Raw genomic sequence first — 27,327 nt, 5'->3', positions numbered from 1 at the left:
TTCTCAATGGAGAACTGCCAGTCCCGCCATCCCACCCCCAGTAGAAATTTCTAGAAACACTTATGCAATGGTTACGAGAGTCACAACTGTATTCCAGCTATGAGGCCGGACTGCTAAGTAGCAAACTTCCACCAGAAGTGTTCATGAATGTGGACTTGAAGAAGACATGGCCAGGAGCCGAAAGAGCTCACAAAGCAAAGCTCCTGGTTCCTGGGACTCACACAGCCTGTGGTGTTTGTATAACCCAACCAGGAGTTCACCATTAGAGATGCTCACTCAGTATGCAAAATACAAAAGCATGGGGCTTGCTGAGCGGGCGCTCTGGAGAGCTAATCAGATGCCAGGTTTCTTTTGAGGGGCCTCTCCAGCACTTGCTGCCTGCTTTAGCCATTCTGCAGAATACAGCTTCGCCTGTGGACTAGAGGAAATAACCCCACCCCGCTCCCACCTCACAGACTTGGTAACAAGGGCACACCAGTGGTGAGAGTGCGTGTCTGGTCAGCCAGCAACTGGAAAATGAGAAATCCTGGCCCTCTGTGGTGGCGAAGCACAGAAACACTTGGCCAGGAGCTGCTGGACTCGCAGTACTAGCCTCTCAGATAGAAGTGTTTAACCGCTGCCCCGTTACCACCACCTTCCTTTAAAGTTCAGAGTCCTGACTCAGTCTCCTCCTGGTCTTCATATCTGCATCTCTCTGCCCTGTTCAGCTTCATGAAGCCACTCAGTTGAGTTGAGAGTAGGCCTTGGGGCATTCACACTGTTTAACTTAGGAACTGCATTTACATGTGGCATACACAATGCACTAGAACAACCCCTTCTCACTCGTCTTCACTCTATACACAACTGAAGAAGCCAGGGCTCAGAGAGGTAAAGTTCCCAGCTTTCTGCTGCCCACCAGGAGAGCAGTGGGTTTGAGTGCCAGCCAGGGAGGCTCACTCCAAAGCTCAGCTCTTAACTCCTGCCTGACAAGGACACAGATACATAACGCAGCTCTACACGGGCAGATATGCCCCTTCCACACTCACTGCTAGGAGCCAATCAGTATTTTCCATGGGACAAACCTGCTTCGAACTTATCGTAGGGCTACAGCTTGACCAAGTCTCCCAATCTGGTGGATTATTTGTTTTGTGTGGTTTATACATCCTTTCTAATATGGTGGGGATGGTGGTGCTAGGTCACCTTCTCGTCCCCAGTCTCACCTTTCTGCTTACTGGGCTGACTGAGGATAAGCATGACCTCAGTGTCACAGTGCAAGGACCGGGCTTCTGCTTTCGTGCTGAGGCTCCATGGAAAAGAAGGTGCTGTGGGGTTAAAAACCACCCTGGGGCGATTCTTCAGAGGAGGGTCTGTCTACCTTCCTGAGTATTACCTGATTCATCTCTCCAACTCTCTTGCAGCATCAGTCCTCATGGCCCGATCCATCAAGGGCTTGGGTTGGCTGCTATGATCAAAATAAAGACCACATGGAAGGGATCGGAAGGGATTATGATTGCAAACTGCAGACATTGCCAGGAGCTGAGGGTGGGGCCCCCAAAGCAACCTGGGTCCCCTGTGCCACCAGGCAAAGCCTTGCTGCTTCCATATGAAAACTGTTGGCAGCCCTGATGCAAGTCTCATGGAGACAGTCTCTCGTGCCTAATGGAACATTGTGGAGTTATAAATGGAGATAAAGGACCAAGGCTCGGAGGACAGCCGGGATTCCATATTTATGCAGCATGACAATGTTCGGTGGTTAATTACACACCGTTAACCTAGTTTAACAGGGGACATAACTGGGATAAATGGAGGGAAGTGTCCTTGAAGTCAAATGGACCCTGGACCCCCTGTACATTCCCAACAACCATTGCGTCTGATCCAGGAAACAGAGTGAGGAGTTTGGGCACACACGGGCAGCTGTAACTCGTTGCAGGTGAGAAGACTCTAAAGTCACCTGGGTCCGTGCTAAAAAGATGAGATTCTGCAGCAGGGACCAAGTTCACAGAAGAGACTTAGTCAGCAAGACATCAGGGAATACACAGTGGCCACAGCCCCTTGCAGTCTACCAATGCGTCCTGTGGAGGGAAACCATCGAATGCCATTCCCTACAAAGTGTTCTAGCCTCATAGTTAAAAATGCCTCACAGAAACTTCAGACTGCTGGGCATGGTGGCTTACACCTTTTATCCCAGCACTCAAGAAGCAGAGGCAGGTGAATTTCTAAGAGTTTGAGGCCTTTGTCTTCATTGTGAGTTCAGGCCAGACATAGTGAAACTCTGTCTCCAAAAATAAAGTGAAATGAAATGAAATAAAATACCCAAACAAAAACTCACCTCCCCATCACCTCTGAAAGCTTGGAGGTGACTTTCATCCAGGCCCTTTCTCCCTGATCCCCAAACCAAGGCTCTACATTATAACACATATGGCCTTCCAATAGGGCCTTCACGACAGAGATCGAAGGGAAGGTGAGGTCTGCTGTTGTAAACATGACTGCACCGTCCACTCAGGATCAGGTAATGAACTGAGCATTTGGGTCTCTGCTCTAAGCTCCCCTACCACCCCCGCCCGCAACTGAAATTCCTGAGACAAGCCAACAGATTTCTCACTCAAGCCTCTTCTGAAAGAGGAAGTGCCTATCTTCCGTCCCTTGGTGCCTAGCTCTTGTCATCTGTGTGTTTAGCATCCAAAAAGAGTACTATTATCCTTTGTCACTTCTTTTAAAGATAAGAACCTCCTAATATCCAAATTTTGTCACTGTGTGGCTCTAGGTCACAGTGCATCCTATAGTTTGTGTAAGAATAGTTCATCATCAAGTATCACGCTGAGAGATGAAAAGCTCATGCCAGTCCTGTCTGAGCATAAACCCTGTCCTCCGGATGAGAGAGAGAACTACTCAGCCATTTCTGGATAAAGTCTGCCCCCTGCTGGGAAGATTAAAAATAACATCGTAGTTAGGATTCTAACAGGGACAAAGAAAAGAAACACAGCAAGTTTTAGTAGCTGCAGCCAGTTGTGAGACCGTAGAAAATAGTGCGCGTGTCTGCTGCGGGAGAAGTGGCTGACTGTTTGGACTCTGTACCTTAGGAACTTCAGCTAAGCATCGTATTACTCAGGAAACCTTTACTGGACTGCAGCTATAGACTAGAACGTGTAGGAGCTGGGAACTGGGGAAATTCAGTTCTCTATTTTTCTACTCTGGTAGGAAAAAGGGGCATTTTAGAAATAACATGAAACCTTCCATAAACTCATACTGCAAAGCCTGAGACAGCCGGTCCACTGTCATCCACTCTGATTAGTGACCGCTAAGTTAGACGTGGAGGTGACAGGGGCCCAGGGAAGGCCCAAAGCCTGCTGGTTGCCGAGCTAGAACTTCATGTGCAGCCCTTAGGTTGGTGCTGTACGCTCTGTGCGCCAAACTTCAATGGGACAGGGAGACTGACAGAAGTGCCAAGGAGGGTCTCAAAGGGAGCAGCCACTGCCGACAGGCTTCCTGGGGGACTTGCCCAGTGAGAGACAGGCAGTAAAGCCACAGAAGGCTTTCTCGTTGGAAAGGCCAGACCCATGACAGGGCCACATGAGGCCAGACAAGCTCCTGGCAGCGAGGTGGTGGCTGAAAATAAAGACGGTCTCAGAGCTGGAAGGGTCGGCTTGCTCCAGAGGGGACCAACTGAGCTGAGATGGAAACCAACTTTCATTGGGTCCTGGGCTCCCTTCAAGTCATTCAAGCCAACAGAGAAGCTGGATTCTGCAGAGAACACGCAGCTCGCCTTGAACTCTGCAGCTCGACAGCGGCAGAGGCGGAAGTAGAGGAGGCTCCTTTGCTGCCGCGGGAGGTAGGATGGAGATGAAGCAGGAGGACTGAGGCAGAGTTTCTCAAGCTTCCCCATGTCACCCGCCACCGTCTGCACTTCTGCAGCTGCATATTTTCTACGACTGCTCCATATTTCCTTTAAAGACTCCTTACTTATCCTTTAGCCAACTTATCTGAAAGGGGATAACTATATCCTCAATGGGAAGAAAGCGTCACCAGTCAGAGGGGCATAAAGAGAGAAGCACAACTTTAAAGGACAAATGCTTTATTTTAGGGTAGCTACACACTACAGTTCGCCAAGAGTCTGCGCTTCCAGTGCATTCTTCGTCAGGAGTGGGCGTTAGCAGGGTTCCCCGGAGACGTAGTAAAGAAATACTGGGGGCATGGTGAGACTCACTCATTGGATGACAGAGGTGAACGCTAACGGAATAGATAAAGCCCCCAGGTCTGAGTCCAGCCTTGGGGAAACAGCTGTGTGGAGCACAGGAGAGATACGGCAGCTGAGGCCAGAAGAAACCAGGGCTCCCTAAGTCAGAGGCCAACTTCTCAGTGTTTCCAGAAACCTTGACTTCAATTCTCATTTGTTTGCTTTCTGTTTTTGTTTTGTTTTGTTTTGTTCTGAGTTGGATCTCCCTATATAGCTCAGCTGGCCTTGAACTTGGATTCCTCCTGACTTAGCCTCCCGAGTGCTAGAATTTAAGGTGTCTATGCTCCCACAGAGACCTGTAATGATTTCCTTCTTCACTAACCCATTGCTTTTTTCCTACTCCTCTTTTACATCCTATACTCACACCCAGAACTCCATAAAGACTCCATCAGGCCTGATAATGAGATATTGCCCGGAAGGGTCCTGAGACTCCTACATCCCACTTGCTGCTGCAACATTTGAGGGGAGAGGACCAGCAGGACTGTGTGTGGTGGCTTCCTGGAGCTCTCAGAGTACCCCAGGTATATATAGCAAGGGTAGATATGAGCCAAGGACACCCCAATACTTAAAAACATGGCATCTTATATAATGACCACCATGAAACCAGTAGACACTGGCAAAGACCCTGGTGAGCAGCTTTGGTGAAAGGATGGGCACCAGAGTAAAATCTGTGACCGCCCACCAGATCAGCGGGCTGGAGGCTTTGTGAGAAAGCTGCTTCCTATGCACATACGCCTGAACTGCTGCGGCTCATAATAAAACTGCTCTTGGTTATTTCTTAATAGAGGACTGAATGCAAAGGGAAGAGGTAGGTATGATGTTCACAGACGCATTTTATTTTTGAGAGCACGAACCCATCAAAGGGAGAACAAGGGGACCACTTCTGTCAGGAGAATTTTAACCAATGGCTGGCGTCACTCACCAGTCCCTCCTGGCTTCCAGCTGCTCAGACTACAAGGCAACCAGTCTCCCTTTAGCTCAGCCTGGCTGGCTCAGAGGACACAACTTTTTTCCTTGAAAGTTTTTTTTTTTTTTTTTTTTTTGGTTTGTAAGATTGCTTCATAGGATCAACATCTCATTTCTGTGAGGGTCCCAGAGGACGGCAGTAAAGACGATTTTATTCCGAGCACCTAGCTCTTGCTCGAATCGTACAGTGTGTGGCCTTTTCATGAACTTGAGATGAATGTGAGCAGCTCTCAGGGTTTGAGAAGGGGCAGGCGGTAGAATTCGAAGGACATTCCATTATACTAATTAGCTGCATGACCTTGGGCGGTGGGGCAAGGTGATGTGCAAGGGCCTTTCTCACTGAGATCCTGTAACTCCAAGCCACTTAACCTCCGCAGGCTTCGTGTTTTCCACCTTCGAACCGAGGAAGCCAGACTCCGCTGGTGCTCAGGGCTCTCCCGAGTTAGAGAAGGACACCAGTCCTGCCTCCCCTGTCCACATCCCATCTGCAGGAACAGCCTCTATTCTGACAGCCTCCGAGCCCCTACTCCACAACTGGCTTAGCCCTGCCTGGAAATTTTAACCAAGACAGTGTAACATGCTTGTCTGGAGATCCAAATCAACTTGGAGGGGCACGAAGTGGGGTGGAGAGAGGGAGGGAGACAAGTTTAATGTGGGAGACAGGGAAGGTAGGAAGGAAACTGTCCTCTTCCGGTCTCATTTGCAGGAACAACACTCACCTGCATGGAGAAGTCTGACTTTCTCTTGATGACTCTTCTAACCAGTTCTCAAACGTCCTGCCAGGTGGCCGGAAGGAGGGTCTGCCCAGGTCCACTGAACCCCCTAAACCTCCAAACTCAGCAGCTCCAACCTGGGTACAGCCTGGGCTATGGGAATCTCACCGAAACCAGAGATTCTGAGTGTGGACAAGGAGAGGGTTTGAATGTGAGTCTTCCCCAGAGCTTGAGATGAATGTGAGAGGCTCACAAGGTTTGCAACTTAACCCCTGGTGCAGGAGTGGCTAAGAGGTGCAGCTTTCAGGGCTGCTGAGACTATGGGGCAGAGGGATTAGCACACTGGGAAAAGGCTGAGGGAACTCACTAGGCCCTTCCACCCTTCCATTAGAGAACACAGCCACCTTGGAAGCAGATAGCGTCTTTCACCAGAATCTGCTGCTGCTTCTTACTCCCAGACCCAATATGTGGAAGAAACATTCCTATAGCCTGATCTACTGTGTCTTGTTATAGCAGCTGAAACAGACTAAGACAAAGTTCAAACCAGTGATTCACCGCTCTCTAGCTGTGTGCTCTTGGGGGAGTTCTTTAAACAGTGAAAATACTACCTTCTACACCACAGGGCTGGAACATCCAGGAATCAATACCATAATTCAGGCAAAGTGCTGGGCACTGTACACTGGCCCATCACTTCCGCAGCGCATGGCTATACATAGTCAGGAAGTGCTCAGTGGGTAGAAGCGGCTACTGCCATGGGCACTGCTATCTCTACTGTAGACAGGAACATCACAGGATATGTCTCCTCACAGGGTTGATCTTCCTCTCAAACCACATCCGAGTCCACACACTGCCAGCTAGTTGTGTCTACCTTTCATTAACTATTAATAACTACTAGCTAGTTACTTTGTCCTAGGGCCCCAGCATTCCCCCGGCTCCTGTTGCCCGGCACTGAATTCACCCGGGCTCTCGGCTGATTACCCAGCAGCCGGCCCGGTCCTTGCTGCCTACAGACAGCCAACTCTGGACAGTCCATCCAGCCGCTGGCCTCACCCCAGCTGGCCACTGCTTTTTAAACAAAATGAACTTGACCCCCAAGGTCTTGTAACGTGTACCCCGCTCACTCTCCTACTCCAGTTTTACATCCTCTGACTCTTGGTCCCACTCCTTCCCTCCAGCCTCCACAGTTTACTCCTAGGTGAGGAGCAACTTTCCCTGCCTTTGACACGTTAAATCCTTTCTGAAGGATTCTCCAATTCTTCTGGCTTTTATAATTGTTTCTGCGCTATGTAGAACACTCCTGTGCATCACGTGACACATAAAAAAAGTGTAGTCTCTCTATGTAACCTAGACTGACCTGGATCTTACTACGTAGTCCACCAGAGCCTCAAAAAGACAATCCTCCTGCCTCAGCCTCCTCAGTGATGCAGTTATAGATGAGAGCTGCCACACTGAGCCTCACGACAGGCTAGCTTCTTCTGGAGCAGCTTGCTAGTGTGAGAACACAGAAAACAGTCTAGCACTTACTCCAAAGCCATTCCCTCCTTCCTCCCAAGTCAAACCCCAATTCTGCCAGGAAAACAATGAACCCAATTAAAAGTCTCCATTCTATAGCCTCTCACTCTGCAGGGAGGGGTCATCCCATGTCTGTCCAAGGGGAACCACGAAGCAGCTCTGAAGGAGAATGCCCTCCTCATATGACAGAAGCACACACTACAGACAGTGGGGCTGAGAGCAGGACGGGCTTGGTCCACACTAGTGCAGTGGGGCTGCAGGCCCTGGTCCTCTCGTCTTTGAGACAAACACCTTTCTGTGTCTGCCCTGAAGACGGAGCTTTATTGTTTATAGTGACAACCCCCAAGTGCACCGCTCACTCTGTGACAGGTGTGAACTACGCCTGGTCCAGAAGGCAGGTACAGTGGAGAAACAACCATGATTGGCTAACCTTGCGCACCACCGCTAAAGAGAAATCCAGATTGCAAGTGGGCATGGGGAGGCTCCACGTCTCAAGATAGAGATGAGAGACATGGCTGACAGCTGCAGGAGAAAGTCTCATTCCATTCACAACTTCGTTTTCACCTAAAGAGAAGACACCACTAAAAGGAAGGACGGAGACAGCCTTTCTGAGCACGGTGTCTCGAGGGCCACCTCGAGACACAAACACACATATATCGGGTTTCCTAGCACAGCTTCAAAGCCTCTGTGGAGTAAAGAATTTTGATGTTTTGTTTTGTTTGTTTATTAATGGGATCACTGAAAATAAAGGGACCAAGAGAGACCCAGGAAGGAACACTGGTGGTTGAAGTAGCTGCCTTCAGCCTGTGTGACCAAAGGGTTGGAATTTTGGATACCCATTCCCCAGCCTCCCTATGCCTGACTTCTGGGAGGGGAGAGAAGCTGAGGTGGAGTTCATCCCCGATGGCCATGCCTACATAATAAAGCCTCCATAGAGACCCAGAAGAAATAGGCCCGAGAGCCGGCCGGTGAGTGAATAGGAAAGTGTCCAGGTGATGGGAAGGTAGCATTCCCCAACTTCATAGAGAGAAGTCCTGCCTTTACTCTCTGAGCCCTTCATTTGGCTGCTCACTTGTATCCTTTCAAATATGCTTTGTGGCCAACAAGATAGTTTGGCAGATAAGCCACAGGATGCACATGATGGAAGGAGAGAGTTAACTCTTCAAAGTTATCCTTTGACCTCTACAGCTGTGCCGTGGTCATGTATACACACACACACACACACACACACACACACACACACACACACACACACACACAAACTAAATAAGGAAAAGGTATAAAAATTTTCTTGAGACAAGGGTTCACTGTATAGCTCTGGCTGGCCTGGAGTTCACTATGTAGACCAGGCTGGCCCTAAACGTCCAGAGATCCGCCTACTTCCTGGGTGCTGAGACTGAAGGCATGTGCCACCACACCTAGCCTGTAATTTTTTTTTAATTTGGTTCTTTTTTTTTGGAGCTGGGGACTGAACCCAGGGTCTTGCGCTTCCTAGGTAAGCGCTCTACCACTGAGCTAAATCCCCAGCCCCCTGTAATTTTTAAAAATATGCTTTGCAACAAGCTGGCAATAGCAAGTGTTTGCCTGAGTTCTGTGAGCTACTCCAGAAGAGTATTTGAACCCAAAAAAGAGGCAGCGGGAACCTAAGATTTATAGCTGCTTGGTCAAGAAGCAACCCAGGCCTGCAGCTGGCACAGGATGTGGATGCAGCGGGGGCTGTCCTGTTGGGCTGAGCCCTCATCCTGTGGATTTGATGCTAACTCCAAGTACATAGTACCAAAACTGAGCTAAACTGCAGGACACTGGCTGGTGCCCACTAGGGAATAGTATGGTATATTAAGAACACACACACACACACATACACAGACACACACACATATACAGACACACACACACACAGATACACACACACACATACAGATACACACAGACACACACAGACACACACACACAGACACATACCCAGACACACACACAGACACACACATACAAACACAGACATACAAACACAGACACATACACAGACACACACATACACACACACACAGACACACATACACACGCACATATACAGACACACATACACAGACACACATGCAGACACACAAACACACACACATAGACACAGACACACACACAGACATACACACACACAGACACACACACAGATACACACACAGATACACACACGCACACACGCACACACACACACACACACACGCACCCTAATATCAGCAGTGAAGTGCTGAGTATTGGCTCCCATTCCTTGAAAGCTGAAGTCACGCCTGCAGCTCCAGCTCTGGGCTACCCCTGGGTTCTAGCTCCCACAGCAGCTTATTCTAAACACTCATGGCTCACCCAGGCCTCCATTCCCCTGGCCTGAGCCCAGAAGGCCTCATCCTGCCTCACTTTCCTCAACTGATTCACACCAAAGCAGTAATTCTTGGATGATAAGTTCTGAGCAGGCAACTAGGAAACGTGCTAGGTGCTCATGCCGGCTTTCGGAGGTGCACAGGCCTTAGAGAGAGAGAGAGAGAGAGAGAGAGAGAGAGAGAGAGAGAGAGAGAGAGAGTGTGTGTGTGTGTGTGTTGGTGGGTTGTGTTGGGACTAAACCCTAAACCCAGGGCTTCACACATGCTAAGCAAATGCTCTACCCCCAGCCTCAGCTACAGCCTGAGACTTGATTTTAATGAAACAAGCAGAGCCAAGGGTGCTGAGCTCCAAGCTCAGTCATCGCCCCCTCCAGCACCTCCACAGGACCCACCTAGGGAGCTGCATCCCACTCACTACCTGTCCTTAAAACATCTTCACTTGCTGATAAGAAGGCTCAAGGCTCAGTCTCCTCAAACTTCCTGCCTCCAAGGTGTGCGTGGACTCATAGGACTTATTCCCCAGAGTTAACACATGCTACAGCTGAAAAGGGAAACCCCACGGTCATTCAGTTCTTGTGCGTGTATGTACGTGTTCATGTGCATGTTCCTGCAGGTAGGCTACCATGCCAAGTACATGTTTAGTGTTTGGGTACATGTCAATATACATGTGCATGACATTCAGGGAACACATCGATTAGGCTACACTGACTAGCCAGCCAGCCCCAGAGACGGTCCTGTCTCAGCTCCTGGGCACTGGAAATACAGGCGTGTGCAATGGTGCTCTGCTGTTTTAACAGATGTTGGGGATGGAAACTTAAGTCCTCATACCTACAGGGCAAGCACTTTATCAACTGTGCTATTTCTCTGGCCACACGACCATCTAGTTGTAGTCCCAATTCCTCAGGGAACCGGGTCAAAGAGTGCACACGATGTGACCAAGAGCACATGGAGAGGAAAGGAAGCGAGAAAGAGTGTCGGCAGATGCTGGCTCCCATTACAGACCCAGGAGAGGGAGGTACTAGCAGAGACTGTGCCCAGTCAGCAAGCTCAGCAAACAGATGCCTGGCCATATTAGCACGCATTCTCAGCACCTCACTCTGGGCTACTGTGTCCTGGGCTTAGCACGGGAGTCGCAGCCCCAGAAACAGACAGGGGTTGCTAGGGCCCCAGGGTCTAACTGCCTAGCTCCCAAAAGTAGCTGTCTGGGAGCAGATCCAGCTCTTGGAGGGCACTACAGGGTTGGAAGGGACAGTCGCTTCCAATGCCTAATTGAACTTAATGACTGGCCTAATTAAGCCTGTTAATGGCAGGTCTAGTAGGGCCTTGGCTCATGCCTCAGTGCAGACTGCATCCTTCGCACTCACCTTCCTCTGCAGGGCAAGGGGCTGGCCGAAGCAGAGTTCTAATGACGAGCGGCCTACGGGGGTTGGAGGCTATGGCTATGCCTGCTGCCTTGCTGTTCTAACCACACACAAGAGTGTACATGGAGGACATGTATCAACAGAGTCCAGGGAATATCTGATGAGCTCCACCACAGGCAAGGGCACCATGCTGGAGTCATGTGGCAAAGAACTAGGAGGTGGTGGAGCCCAGAGAACATGAGTATGACTCCTAAAATAGTCAGCCCCCCCAAAAAAAGAAAGGAGAAAAAGGAAAAAGCCCTAAAGACCTTCAAGATACAATTACCATTAAGAGAAAATACAACAATAAAAAGACAAGGTACAGAACACAGAATGCTTAACATTCTTATTTAAATTGTATATGTGGTGTGTCCATATGCAAGGGCGTATACACATTTTATAATACGGCCTTCAATTTCTCAGTGAAGGTACTAAAATGCAGAGAGCACCCCAACCAGATGGACGTGCAGCGTTTAGCATGGCACACTGCAGCATTCGGGGTGGGCATCACAATCATGTGGCAGGCCTAGAACTGCACTCCACTGTTACCCAGCATCTCCAAAGAGCTCCACACTATGGCGAGCCCAGAGAAAGATCTAAACCTGAGACTCAGAGTGCAGTTTCTACTTACATATACTGCTTTCAAGCCACACACACACGCACACACACACACGCATGCACGCACACATAGACACATATGCACACAGACACACGCATGCACGCACGCAGACACACATATACATAGACACACATGCACACACACACACACACACACACATACAAACACACACACATCAGAAGTCACCTGCCAACCTGTCACTGGTCAGGGGCCATCTGTGCATCTCCTGAAGTTTTCCAAGACACTGACAGACAGTCCTGATCCTGGGAATCAGCTCTAGAGAGATGACCAGGATTGGAGAGACAGTAGGGGAAGTAAGTTTACTTTAGTTCTGTCTTGTTTGCAGTTTTACACCAGGCTAATGGCTTTATTTTTAAAGTGTGGAATCTAAGGTGGTTGTGAGCTCTCCAGCAGTGCAGGGGTTTACACAGATGCCAAGTGGCTCTTCTGGCAACAGCAGAATTGGACAGGTGAAAAGACATGGGTTTGAACTTTCTAGAGAGGGGCCCTTTGCACTATGGAAAGTCCAGAGAGCAAGGAATGCTCCATGGGAGATCAGCTTTTTGCCTGTGGTTATTCAAGGCCGACTACGAGGACTGTTCGTTCCACTCCCGGTCTCTGGGGGCATCCCGGCTGCAGTTGTAAGAAGTGAACAGCTGTAGTGACTAGAGACCTTCAGTTTTGCAAAACTAGATACTATGAAAGACTAAAGGTCAAAGTCTTCAAAGGACATGTAAGAATTCATTCTAGAAACACAGCTGGACTTTAAATTACAATGAAGACAAGGCGTAGCTGAGAAAAGGTTACCATGAGAGAGGGGCTAATAGCAGGCTGGGAAGGTGAGAGTGCTGGCACTCATCCCTGGGTCCACCAGGCTAGCACACAGCTACCAGGACAAGAACCTGTGGACCACGGGCCTTAGAAAGCTGCCCCATGGGGTTCCAGATGTCCTCTCCCTGTGCACATGGGAAGATACCAAGTTCAGATCAGACGGTCAGTTTTCCTCTCCTTGATGCCCCTTGGGGCGCCAGGTGTCTGTGCTCCAGAGAGAGGTGGCGAGGGCCACTTAGCAGCCAACTGGTCCACTTTGCAGAGCTAAATGCTGCTGTGAGCTGGGAAGCACCTGGCAGCAGTGCAGTCGCGAAGTCACATCTCGCCCATGCGCTGCACCAGCGAAGTGGCTTTGTGACACTACAAAGGGCCCCAAGCTGTGACTGACTGCGCAGAACATCCTGGTTCTGTCCCAAGTGGAGGTGTGTGAAAGTGCCCCCCAAATCACAAGACAGAGTGGGGTGCATGTCGTACCTCTTCTCTAGCCTAGCCCCATGTGCATTTAAAAGCTACTGTGAAACTTCCCAGGGGTCATACGATAGCTGCTTTCTTGGTCTCTCTCCTTCCCACCTCACAGGGAGATTTGGAAAGACTGGTAAGGGGCAGCACTCTGAGATCCAGACAGGAAAGTCCAGATGAGTGCTGCTGCCTCTGTGTCAGGGTACGAAGGGAAATACATTAACTGGTATTTGTATGTGCGCGCGCGCACACACGCACACACACACACACGCACGCACACACACACATACACATACACACACGCACATATGCACATATGCACACACACACGCATGCACACGCACACACACGCACATATGCACATATGCACACACACACGCACGCACACGCACACACACGCACATATGCACATATGCACACACACACGCACGCACATATGCACATGCGGTAACTGTGGTTGCTTCCAGGATGGAAGGCAGGAATGAGATTCTCATTCCTTATTTCATCTACCATTTTGTATTTTTTAAATTCTATACTATGTTGTTTCTTATTTAAGTAAAATCTATCCAGAGTTCGTTCTCTCTCTCTGTCTCTCTGTCTCTCTGTCTCTCTCTCTCTCTCACACACACACACACACGATATTAAGTGTGGCATGGTGGTATATGCCTGTAATCCCACCACACCGGAAACAGAGGCCATCCTGGCTTATATAGTGAGTTCCTGGCTATGGAGTGAAATCCTGTCTCAGGAAAAAAACAAAAAGACATGAAGCAAACTTGCAAAGCCTCTGCATGTCCTCCTGCTCCCCTCCTTTTGGGATCCTCAGTCTGGTTATACTTAGGTTTTATTTTTTTTACAATTTATTTATTTTTATTTTATATACATTAGTGTTTTGCCTGCATATATGTCTGTATAAGGGTGTTGGATCCCTGGAACTGGAGTTGCAGACTGTTGTGAGCTGCCATGTGGGTGCCGGGAATTGAACCCTATCCTCTGGAAGAGCATGCCCTGCTTTTTACCCATGAGCCATCTCTGCGGGCCCTCTACTTCAGGATTAAGCCCAGGCTTTCCTCCATAAAAATGCAACAAGTAACCCCAGAAGGCCCACCCGGGCTGCTGTCTGTGCTGGACAGAGGGCCCATCTCCAGTGCTTGCCTTTCCTAACATTAGGAAGAGATTTGGGGAGTTTCTCCCTGCAATGAGGCTGCAGGGCTGAGTGGGAAGGGGCATCCTCTTCTGACATGATCCGCCCATCATTCTCACTCCTTCCCTATCAGCTCCCAAACAAACAAACAAACAAACAAACAAACTCCCTGGGAGAGTAAGAGTGCTGGGGGACAGGGCAGAAAGGCCCGACACACCAGCCCGAGTTCCCTACTTCCAAGAGGATCCTTGCTTTTCACTTCTTAGTTCGATGCACACAGGCTGGGTGCTACTTATATTTAGTTTCTCTTTGGGTCGTATTGAATATATCAGTTATCTAGTAACAGACAATGCAGGTAGATTAAAGTTAACTAGGATTAACTGTGGGGCTTGCTTACTCATGCTTACTTTTGCAGAAGAGACTGCCTGTGGGGCCGGGCAAGCACCAGCTCCACCACCGAGCTCGTCCCCAGCCTCCTCTGGCTTCTTTTTCAGTTTTGAGACAAGGTCTCATTGAGCTGTCCAGACTGGCCTTGCAATCTCCCTGGCTCAGCAGCCCAAGTAGTTGAAGTTATAGGCCTGCGTCAGCATGCCCGGCTTGATTGTGATTTTTCTAAATTCATTAAACAAAAACCTCTCTACGTGGTCTTCTACCTTCTTTCAGCACAGGCTCTGAATATACATTTAGAGGAAAACAGAACTTATTCTTGGAGGGTGTTTTGTTAAGGAAACTGAGGCAATTTCCAGAAGGGACAAAACTTTCTAGATTACTGTAAAATTCCTAAAGTCCTAGGTGTTCTAAGATTCCATTGTTTGGAAAGCTCTTTAAATGCAGGGCAGAGATAACTCAACACCTTCAGGAAGTTCCTGAAACTGACTAGATTCATCCATCCATCTCCAAGCATACAGTAGCAGTAAGAATTGCTAGGAGATACTCTCAGACAGGCAGAGCTATCTGGACAACTAGCTGAGGCACCTAGAAGAGACTCAGACCAGCCAAGCTGTCTGTAAGAGACACTCCAACCTGTTGAAATGCCAGAAGGCTGCACGGTGTGCTCCTCTTTCCAGCTTTCATGAGCTGTCACCCATGGTTGAATAGGCTCTGGTGACTTAGCTGTCTTTGAGTAATTCTTGCTCCAATAAGTCATCCCTTACAAAGTCACTTTCAAGAAATCCCAATACAATTCACTGGTTTACTTTGGATTTTGGTAGTGTTCATACTTTGGTGAGTAGATGTTTGTTCATGTCTCCCCAGGAGGAGTGATATACAACAGAGGGTCTTACAGAATATGTGCTAAAAAGTGATCTTTTCTAAGCTTAGAGTATCTCAGAAGCTTACTATAGGAAAATAAAGAGAGAGAGAGAGAGAGAGAGAGAGAGAGAGAGAGAGAGAGAGAGAGAGAGAGAGCACATACTGTTAAGACAGATATACAAACAAGGAGTTCACATGAACATCTCTGAAAGTCATACAGATGTGTCAGTTAACTGGTTAGGACATGCATGCTGTATGCGTGTGTGTACATGTGCAGGGAGGGAGGGAGAGAGAGAGAGAGAGAGAGAGAGAGAGAGAGAGAGAGAGAGAGAATATGAATAAGAATGTGTGTGTGCACAAGTCAATCTTGGACCCTTATCACCTCATAGGTGACTAACCTGAGACTCAAGTAACTCTTGGTGCCCAGAACTCCCCAGTTCTGGTTTCTTTTTAGGTAAAGCTAACATGTACAAAATCAATTTTTAAGACTTCCAAGTTTATTTTGTTTTTCTTGAAATCCAAACAAGCAAAATTGTGTTCGTTAGTGAAAATCTAGAAGTCAAAAGTTAAGGACTTTCTTTCTTTGGACTCGGGGACACGCTCCTTCTTAATAATGGAGCAAAGAACAATACCCAGAATATTCACTCACAGATCAATTATATTCCGTGCATCTGTGTGGGTTGAGCATTAAAGGCCCAGAAGCACAGAAAATGAGCAACAATCGTTAGTAACTCTGTTCTAGTTATTAGCAATGCAGAGGGAATGGCAGCAGCCCCAAGGTGCTCAGTGAACAATAAGGACAAGAGCACCTGGACAACTAGGAAGGAGCCACAGACTCCCAGGTATCCAGGCTTACAGGTACTCACACTCACAGGTACTCACACTCACAGATACACACACAGATAAACATGGTAACAGGTAAATACAGTCACAAGTACTCATGCTCACATACTCACACTTGCAGGTACTCACACCCACAAATACACAGATAAACATGAAAACAGGTACACACATTCACAGGTACACAGGCTCACAGGTACACACACTCACAGATACACTCACAGGTACTCACAGATACACATGCTCACAGTTATATATGTTCACAGGTACTCACACTCACAGGCACTCATACTCTCAGGTACACACACTCACAGGTACTCACACTCGCAGGTACACACACTCGCAGGTACTCACACAGATAATCATGATAACAGGTACATATGCTCACAGTTATACAGGCTCACATGTACACATGCTCACAGACACATACACTCACAGGTACTCACACTCACAGATACTCACAGGTACACATGCTCACAGGTACATACGCTCACAGACACATACGCTCACAGACACATACACTCACAGGTACTCACACTCACAGGTACACACGCTCACAGGTACACACGCTCACAGGTACATACGCTCACAGGTACATACGCTCACAGGTACACATGCCCATAGGTACTCACACAGGTATACACATTCACAGGTACACACACTTGCAGTGCTCACACTTACAGTGCTCCTTCAGGTGAAGGGATGTGGGCGTTCACTGGACCATTCATACCTTTGCATAAGTTTGAAGTTTAACAAGGTTACTGAGAGAGAGGCAGGATATCAAGGACAGATTATATTTTGGACAATCTAATCATTGAGGAGAATAATTTTCAATCAGTGAAAAATTAAAACTCCCACTACATAATAGCCTTTACTGAAACCACTTCCTTAAGCAACTCTCACCAATGGATACTACACACATTAGGAGTCTGAATAGAATGGTGGCGTGGAAGGCCACACATGACTAACCCTGTTGACCACAGATTAAAGTGGAACAGGTAGATATCAGCACTTCCCACACCTGTACTTCCCACATCTAGCCTTCTCACACACCTGGGCCTCCTCACACACCTGGGCCTCCTCACACACCTGGGCCTCCTCACACACCTGGGCCTCCTCACACCTGGGCCTCCTCACACCTGGGCCTCCACACACCTGGGCCTCCACACACCTGAGCCTCCACACACCTGGGCCTCCTCACATCTGGGCCTCCTCACATCTGGGCCTCCACACACCTGAGCCTCCACACACCTGGGCCTCCACATACCTGGGCCTCCACACACCTGGGCCTCCTCACACATCTGGGCCTCCATACACCTGGGCCTCCTCACACCTGGGCTTCATGCAATGAAGTACTTCAACCACAATAGTGCACATAGTTTGAATCTCCAGCTAGATCAAGCTCTAACTCTCCCTTGGAACAAGGCCATGGGGAGATGGAGAAACAATTTAAACATGACAACTCAGAAGAAATGGTTCAAATCCAGAATATAGGACTCTCTATGGGCTAAGTTTCTTACCTTCTGCTCTCCACCTAGCAAAAAAAAAAAAAAAAAAAAAAAGGCACGGGGAAGCGGGAGGGGAGTGTAGCACAAATGAGAAGGACCTAACAGCTAATCGAAGTGTGGGCCTTGATTCTTGATTTTCCCTTTTTACAGCCCAACTCTACCAAGCTACAGTGAAATTACTTATGAACTGGATATGAGATTAACATTAAGGGATTATTATTAATTTTGATGGGCACAAACCAGCATGGTGACTGATAAAGGAAAGCAGTCCTCATCAAGGAACAAAGTGATCTCCCGCGGGAGGGAGGGAGGGAGGGACTCAGCAGCACTGTCAGGCTGCTCCACTTGCCTCGGGATTTCCATGTATTCTTCATCAGACGAACTGTTTATCAGTGCCTACGTCTAACAGCAATTCCCCATCTTTCACGTCACGGAGTGCGAAATGAACCCTCTGAGTGGCAAGCTGGGGTGGATGGAGAAGACGTCTCAGAGGCATGACAGCCTCAGGTGTTGGCAGCACAAGGCCTGGCGCTGGCCCAAGGGCAGAAGATCACAGCGTGCCTGCATCCGCAGAACCACACACAGCACACGGAGGGAAGCCCCAGCACACCTACGCCCGTGACTCCTTCCTAATGAACAGGCTGCGGTGGGGCTGAGCAGGCTGTAACACGGCTGGCTGAGAGGACAGAGCCCGTGCCTGCAGCTGTGCTTACAGACTGCCGAGCCCCCCAGCCCGCTGAGTTTTTGCCTTTCACACTTCTGTAACTTAATAAGAATTAACTACTCGCTGCTAACAAGAAGGTAGAGACTCCACTAGGGCAATGACAGAGGGAGAGGAAAGAAACCCTTTAGTATTCTTGGAACATCTATGCCATTAAAAGAGAGGAAGAAAAGGGGAGGAGGAGGGAAGGAGGTAACCTCGGGACCAGCACACAGCTCTCCCGCCATCTTGATGTCCTTGACACGTGCGGCCGGTGTGGAAGTGGCTGGCACCAGAGCAGCCCTGGAGCAGGAGCGAGCGGCCAATGGAGATTTATGTGAGCAGAGCGAGATGGACAAGGTAAAATTGTCAGGAGGAGTTGTTGGAAAGTAAAATATATTGTGACAATTCCACTCCTGCCGTTCATCAATAAACTGACAGATCATTTAGTGTCAATTAGGAGTGATAGATGGACAAGTCCCCATGATCCTGGGCCAAAATTAATGGCTGGGAGGGAGAGGGTGATTGAAAATGACGGCTGACATTGAGAACAAAGTCCTCAAAGTCCCTGAGGGGCCGTTACTTGCCTCATTCCCTTGCAGATCAATGCAGGGACAAACCCAAAAACAGACACTTTGAGACAAAACTCAGTCAGAGGCCTTTCTTCTCCCTCCAGGCTCAGTTCCCCTGTGTTCAGCTCTATGCACATGGCGATGCCAGGGACCCATCCATTCTTTTAAGTGTCACAGTTCACAGACAACTTCAGGCCGCTGACTCCAAGATGGTGGCTTTGGCACAGCTAATGCTTTCGAGCCAGGAGAAGGGACAGGTAGTTATGTCCCATCCCAGGCCATTCCTCAAGTCAATCCTGTCCTGTATCTTGGAGTGAGCCTGGGTTCTAGAACATGGTATCTCCCAGGGCTAAGCCTCCTCACCCCCACTGCTTTGTCTTGAATGTTTCCCACTCTGAACAAAGGTACCACAGGATCTCCTGTGTGTTGGCCGCAAGCTCATTAGTCAGAGTCATAACAGCCCTCTTCTTCCCACTAGAGACATGCAGCTGCCTGTAACTCTGATTTGTCCTACTGCGATGAATGGAACCTACTGGACTAAGTCAGTCCAATGCGTGTACAAGGCATAGCTAGGAGTTGTTTCTTCTCCAGTCCCAAATTCTTATGTTGAAACCCTAATCCCTAAGGTGACAGTGTTTGCAGGTGGTAACAGGCTGGGCCGAGGTCACAAAAATGGAGCTCTCATGAAGGGTGAGAGGAAGAGAAACCGGATTTCTCTCTCCCTGTGTACGGATCCTGAAGGAAGACCACTTGTGGATCTAACCAGAAAAAGCTGTCACCAAGAACTTTGTCAAGCTGCCATCTGACCTTAGACATCAGAAAGAATGTCCCTGGGAAGCCTAGTGGAATGTGCATCATCTGAGCTCCTGGGGTCTGGTAAGTCCTTACAGTAGCCAGGCACTGTGCAGTTACGGTCATCCCCAAGGCGTCGGAAGTAAGCATTTACCAGTGTGAATTGTCAAATCCAACCGCCTCCCAACACTAAAGCTTAATCCTGAATATCCTTGTGAGTGGCCATCTCTCAGAACCCGGCCAGCTTGACCTCCATCTACTCTGACGTCACACGGCCAGTACGACCCATGCTGTCTGCCTCGTACTTGCCCTGGGCTCCTTGGCAACTGATTCCTGAGTTTTTGACTAGAGATGTCTGATGTCTTCACTTAGAATCTAGCTTTCCCAGGAGAGGGGACAAACCTTGTGCTATGGCTCTCACTAGAGCATCCTGAGTCACACAAAAACACTAATAGACTCTAAAGCCGCTAGGAAAAACATGGAGAACAGGCTCCACCCAGCACCCTAAGACAAAGACAACCACTATCCGTCCTTAAAGAAGAACAGGACTTCCTGAGGGGAAGCGCCCTAGGTCCCCAGCAGAGCTAAGCAATCACACCCGCCACCTTTAACCCAGGGCTGTCCTCAGTCCTAGGCCTTCTTCATGTTAGGTAGGAGGAAGAGCACAGTATTGCCTGCTCTTGCCCCAGACCATCAACTGAATTTGATCATGACAAACGGGAAAAATCTAAAGACTGACCCTGTGAGGAACTGGGCTGGACTCCTCCGACCGTCCATGTCATCCACAGCATTCCACAGCTTTCCTGGGCTGGAAAGACCATGTCTCGAAAAAACAAAACAAAACAAAGCAAAACTAGAAAGGGGGTGTGGGGGCCAGAACTAACTATAGTGTGGACTCCGGATTCCAGAGCTACAAAGGCATTCTAGGGACAAATAGGGAAATTAAATGTAAATATATACTATTAGTTAACTACACAAGTGACCTAGTGATCAAGATTCTTCCGTGCCTATGCTGGAAGACGCTTCCTTTAGTACTCAGGGGTAAATGTTGTAACATCTACAGCATTTCCTGACCAGGAAGTGGTTAGGGAAAACACAGAGACGGGAAGAGGAGGAGAGGCTGGGAGGATGGGTTCCAGGGGAAAGAAGCATATCCTGCTGGTGGGCTTTTCTTCTTCTAGTGTTGGGGACAGAACCTGGAGCCTCCTACCTGCCAGGCAAACTCTCTTCTACTGAGCTACAGCTTTGTAGAACCTTTGTAACAGTGTCATCATTTTGAAGACATTCTAATTATGGGTGATGTCTCCTCTTTAAGACTGTACATCTCGGTATGTGTCTTAAATACCTTTGGCAGGTGGCCACTCCACTGGTGTAGTGGACAATGTTTTGTCTACCTTACAGCTAAGGCTTAAGGCAAGGCATTAAAAACAAAGTGGATTTGTGATCCCACCTTTGGAAGGGAACTCTGAATGAACAGAGTACTTGCCCCTGTCAACCTACAGTCAACTCGGTTGGTTTACTTTATCTGTAAAATGGGACCAAAGGCAGAGACTAGAAAAATATCCAACAGTATTCTTTGTGTCAGCCTGGCCTTGACTAACTGGCTCACACAACAACAAACACACTTGAGGAATCCACAAAAAACATGGGCAGTCAAAGCTGTCCAGCCTACAAGCTGCCCACCCCAGAACTGCTGAAAGCAGAGATTCACAACAGGAGCCGCAGGCGGCGGCCAGTACTGCCCATGTGATGCCTTCCTAACGTATAATCCTGTGACTAAGAAAGGTCCGCACTGTCACCTTACTTTTAAGCACCACTGTTGGATTTGTTGTTTCTTGTGCGGGGATCAAATCAGGGCCTTACGCACACTACATAAACAGCCACACATGGCTGGGCGCACCACTGCGCTGAGTGCTTCTCCTGTGCTGCGTGTTCCGGCCTCACAGAAGCCTGTGCCACATGCATTACCACTATTTTCTGGGCTATGTAACATCCCTAACTGTACACTGCTGTTGTAGTCAGTGCTGCAATCCTAATTCACACCCGGGTGAGTCTGAGTCAGACGCCTGAGGCTTTAAGTGATGACCAAAGTTCATGTGGCCATCCATGTGCAAACCGATGGTAGAAGAAGTGGGGGACCATCCTCCCTGGCTCAAGACAAGTCATTTGGAAATCATCCCAGAGCCGTACAGCTTATCCTGGATGGCCTAAGAGTCCCAGCTCCGTTCCAGACTCAAAAACACTTGTCAGGCTGGGGACGTCGCTCAGTTGGTGGGGTACTTGTCAGGCCGGGGACGTCGCTCAGTTGGTGGGGTACTTGTCTAGCAGTACACAAAGCCCTGGGTTTGATCCCTACCCTGTGCAGAACACACCTGCCATCCCAGCGCTCTGCAGGAGGCAGGAGGATCAGAAAAGTTCAAGGTCATCCTTTGAGCTAGAAGCCAGTCCAGGCAATATTGTCTCAGAAACAAACCAACAAGCCCAGCATGAGAGCATAGGTCTTTAACCCGGAAGGACTCTCTAACAATCCCCTGAGGAGAGGCATAAGCTCTACCATCTGCCAGAACACCTGTGGAGAAATATAGGCAAAGCTACCTGAAGGGATGAGAGCACGAGACGCAGTCATCCCCATAGCAGCAGCCAGTGTCTGCCTAGGCCTCCTATGGGTTTCTTTTTCTTCTGGGAACCCATTAGATCCTCGCATCAGGCCCTTGAGGTAAGAGCTATTTTAACCCTGCCGCAGAGACGAAGATGCAGAAACCAAATAGCCTAATCAATCACTTGCTCAGAGTCTCTGCGGTGTAATACACAGCATAGTTAGGATTTGAACCAGCATTCCATTTCCAGAATCTGTGCTATCGATCACTGTGCTCTGTCACCTCTCAACATGGAACCAGAAGGCCACTGGCCTAAGCTGTGCAAAAGCCAGGGGTGGGGTGTGATTCTAGAACACCGGCGGTCATGTTGCTTCTGCCCATGCCACCCTGTCAGAGGCATCTGGACGGATGTCTCCAACCAGAGGCTTATCCAGCTGGGTGAGAATGGACCCATATCCACAGCCCCACACAGCTCAAGGATGCCACAGGCCTGTGACACTGGTTAATCCTTCCAGGAACTCTGAAGAGGACAGGAAGATGAGACAGTACAGAATTATCCTGGGCCAGTACGCCTACCAGCTCCCAGCACCAGCTCATGGTAAACAAGAGATGCCAAGTAGGCAGTGAGGGGACACCTGCCTCATTCGTCACAAATGAGACACACTACAGAGGTCAGCCACAGCCACCACCAGGCAGGTCCACCTGAAGAAATGGACAGAGCAGGCCTAAACTTTGAAAATGGTCTGCCAAGCAAGAGAAGAGTCATAAAGGACGGAAGAATGGGGGTCCCCCTGACACGAACCTTGGAAGAAGCACATCAGAGGCAGACACTGGCTGCTGCCCAGGGCTGGGGAGTAGGGGTGATGTGATAAGGGGCTGTTAAGGGGTACTGGGCTTCCTGATGGGATGGGAGAACAACATTCTAAGGTTGACTGGGTGACAGATGCAGAACTCTGTGCCTACACTAACAGCAGTTATATTGTACATGTTAAGCAGCGTGACTTGCCTTATTAAGGTTACAAAAGAAGGACAACACAGGTGTACCTCCCCGTCTCCACACCACCATACCCACCCGGACTTGCCCTGAGGAGCTGCGTACTCACTTTGCCACCTTCATGGACTCATCTGCCCAGCCGCCCTGCCTCCGAGGTGGTTTTGGTGGGGGAGTCTGTGTGAGAGAAGCCAGAGTGACAGTCATGTAACCTGTGCCTCCAAACACCAGAGTACCAGGTTCATGTCACCTAAACCAAGTCCACCCAATAAAATACAAAATAAACTCGAATTTACTATAACAACCGGGTACCTCCTTCACCCCTCCTGCTGGGTGCAAAAGTTGGCACACTGTTCCTGATGGACAGCTTGGCAATGTCTACTAAAGACTTAAAAAAACTCAAGATTTTTCTCCCCAGGGCTGGAGATCAATCCCAGTGCCTCATTCATACTAAGCACAAACTGTACCAATGAGCTGCATTTCCAACATGTGTGCACGTGGCACTGGAGGTATGTGCATGTACTGTGGGGGGGGGGGGTGGCAGGAGATTGTGCTCACGTGTACGGAGGCCTGAGACTGACACTAGGTGCCTTTCCTCTATTGTTTCCCACTCTGACTTCTTCAGACATGGTCTCTCACTGAATGTGAATCTCGCTGATGAGGCTATCCTGACTGAGCAATGCATTTCAAGGATCTACATGTCTTTGCCTCCCAGGGAATACAGGACTACACTGCCACGCCAGCTCCTTTTTAATGTGGGTTCTGAGAATCTGACGCTTTATCAACTGAGCCATCTCTCCAGTCTGCTTATGCCTATTAAGGCAGGAAACCAAGTTTTTCTTCTAATATTTCTTCATTTTTATTTTATGTGTGGGAGTTGTTCTGCCTGCATGTCTGTGCACTGCATGTGTGCAATGCTCATCACAACCAGAAGGAGGGCATCAGATCCCCTGGAACTGGAGTTAATAGGTGGTTATGCTAGCATCTCATGCCATATGTGGGTGCTAGGGAGATTGAACCCAGGTCTTTTGGAAGGGCCATCAGTGCTCTTAACCGCTGACCTCTCTTTCCAGCCCTAAGGTTCTAAACCCGAAACTTATCCCAGGGACATAAACACAGAGGAACATCGTGTCATTTCTGCATAACAAACACTTGGCAGCAACTAAAACAGTCAGCAGCGAGGAACTGAGGAAAATGAGAGAATATATAAAAACAGTACACAAATAATGCAAAACTATTATAAAACCATATCAAAGTTCATGTACATTAATTTTAAAAACATGTTTTAAAACAGTAGGAATGGTCTGAGTTTGCAAAAAGACCCAAGGATACGTAGGAAACGCTTCCGGTCAGTAGCTGTGTGTACATCATGAAGGATTCTCAATTGAGGACAACTTAAAGTCCCATCCCCCTGCTGTTAGGCACTTTCTGACTTTTAATGGTCTACTTATATTATTTTTATAAGAATGAAAGTAGTAAAATGAAGATTTAGGAGTAAGGATGGCTTAGCGGACATAACCATGGCAACGCCAACGGGGTCGACTTTCCTCAGGCTATTTGGCCAGGACGTGCTCAGCTGCGATCGGCACATCCAGAAGCCATACTGCAGGTTCTTATTTAGCATGTCCTAACTAACAACCACCCAGCAGCAGTCTTCCCAGCCCCTGTGCCAGATGGGATGGACAGTGTGTTTCCTATTCTGAATTACCCGGCATTCTTTCAGGAATGTTTCCTGAAGTATCAATTTTCTTTTTCCAAGAACTTGACAAAACTCTAACTGTGGCTCTCAGTCTGGGGAGGAGTTTGGATAAACGAACTATAACAGGGTTTGCAGACTTCTACAAAGGACTAGGACAGAACTCTTTCTTTCATGGGCCATAGTCTCCGCTGCACCTACTGAACCCTGACGCTGGGGAGAAATAAACAGTTTAGACACTAAGACAAGCGAGTATAGCTGACTTTCAAAAACAAAACAAAAACTCTAACACCAGGCAGTCGGCCAACCTTGAGGGGAAGGATGTGGTTTGCTGACCCCTGGACCAAACTGTTGTGTCCTCATGACTCCCTTCTAAAGTCCAGCAAGGACCATTTGAAGAAAATGCCCTTTCTCTATGCCTGGACGCCTTTATGCTTTTGATGTCTTGTTTGTTTGTTTCTTTCCTACCTGTATAGCAGTGCCCTGGCCTAGCAAAGATGTGTTCCACTTACATACGGGGCCTTTCTGTGACATGAGCCAGGACCTGCTAGAAATGACTGAGAAGAATCCAAGTCCTGAAATAAAATACTTACACCTCTATTGAGCACTTGGAAAATGTAAGGGAAACTTTAGAAAATACCCAACCCAGACTTCTACACTAGGGGCTAGCAACAGAGCCAGAAGAAGACTTGGCAGGTTGATCCCACTTAGAGGCATTTAAAATACAGAAGTGAAGAAGCTGTTTATAGGGAGCAGGGGGTGGGGGGCACCTAAAGATTCACAGAGGCAGTGCACTCATCCCTCGAATCCCCTGGAAGAAGCAGCCATGTATTCTTGGCCCCATTTCCCCTTAGACACAGCTGGCTGAATCCTGGTGTACTGGAGCCAGGCAGAACTAATTAGATTAGGTGTGATAACACACAGCCCTAATCCTAGCATTCAAGAGGCTGAAGCAGGAGGATTCCAAGTTTGAGGCTAGCCTGAGTTACACAGTGAGATAAACAGCAGCAACGAATCAACTGGATTTCCTGTCCAGGGAATCCAGAGTTGAGGAAAGGGGGTGGGGGGATCCTTCAGACAGCACGGAGCGGTATAACACTGAAGACCAGGTTGAACCTGGGTGACTCAAGACTATGAAACACTAAAATGACAAACAGAATCAAAGGACCTTGTCTCGTCTCTTGCCATGTATAAGTATGTCTCAGGTGAAGAGACAAAATTCTGAAGCAAACTGACCCAAACTGAGTCTCCCCACCCCTGAGACGTTGTAAGTCAATTTATGGTCAGGCCAGATGGTGCACCTTTATTGTGCCGGCACTAGGGAGGCCGATTCATGAATTCAAGGCCAACCTGGGCTACACAGAGAGGTGCTGATGTAATCCTAAGGACCAAGAGTTCAAATCCCAGTGTGCACAGAACAGTCTGGACATCTTGTCACCCTTCTAACTCCAGCTCTGAGGACAGTGGTGACAAAAGGATGACTGAGGCTGGCTGGTTGCCGGCTTCCAACCCAGCCAAGAAAGCTCAAGCTTCAGGCTCAGGGAGAGACCCTGCCTCAAAAGAAATGGGTGGGGAGAGGAAGAGGATACTCTGTGCCTCCACGAGTGTGGACAGATTCACACCCATTCAGGCACACTCACTTGGGCACACATGCATACACAGTCCAATACATCTATTAAAAATTAAATTTTAAACCAATTTGCCCAAAGCCCTCTCCCTGTGCCGTGGGCTCTCTACCCAACGATGGCCCAGTCTCTCCGGTGATAACACAGCAGCGTTATTAACTGACTGCCATGTTTTGTTTGGCCCCACAGTTTCTTCTGTTTGTTTGTTTTTAATTTATGATACCATCTGAGAATTGGAAAATTTCCACATTCAAAGTCAGTTTCCAGCTGTCTTGACAAACTGGAATCTCCAGAAAGGCTGGGGCCATCCCCTGGGGCAGGGGTATGTGAGCCAGGTAGCTGCAGTACTGAGTCTGGCTCCTTCCTGCCAATGTTCCTTCTGTTACTGCTGCACTGTGGGGCTGGTTTTACCCCTCATGCAGAATTCCCCCTGTGCTGCTCTGTCTGTGAGAAATGAATGGAGGGGCTATGCAGATTTCTGAGAAACACAGGCAGCACCATCTTTTCTTATGTGGCCAATGGGCAA

At 48.6% G+C, this 27,327-nt stretch overlaps 1 protein-coding gene across 6 annotated transcripts in view; it reads right to left on the bottom strand.

The window, feature by feature from the left end:
• The window catches only part of Ift43 (intraflagellar transport 43), a 76,466-nt gene that overhangs the window by 24,652 nt on the left and 24,487 nt on the right, over positions 1-27,327 (bottom strand). For 3 of the 6 annotated variants that reach the window (NM_001134525.2, NM_001399448.1, XM_087552874.1), the window contains one exon: positions 23,593-23,657. The exons of 1 other annotated variant lie outside the window; for it this stretch is intronic. In NM_001134525.2, the coding sequence (NP_001127997.1) occupies positions 23,593-23,657 (65 nt within the window). Of the gene's footprint in view, positions 1-20,631; positions 20,716-23,592; positions 23,658-27,327 lie in introns of all 6 variants that reach the window. 2 more of the 6 variants (XM_087552872.1, XM_087552873.1) reach the window with 1 other exon arrangement.

This window comes from Rattus norvegicus, chromosome 6 (assembly GCF_021556685.1).
Source record: "Rattus norvegicus strain SHRSP/BbbUtx chromosome 6, alternate assembly SHRSP_T2T, whole genome shotgun sequence".
In the NCBI taxonomy this organism is placed as follows: Eukaryota; Metazoa; Chordata; class Mammalia; order Rodentia; family Muridae; genus Rattus; species Rattus norvegicus.
Note: the sequence above shows the minus strand (reverse complement) of the source record. Positions and strands in the feature narration are given on the sequence as shown.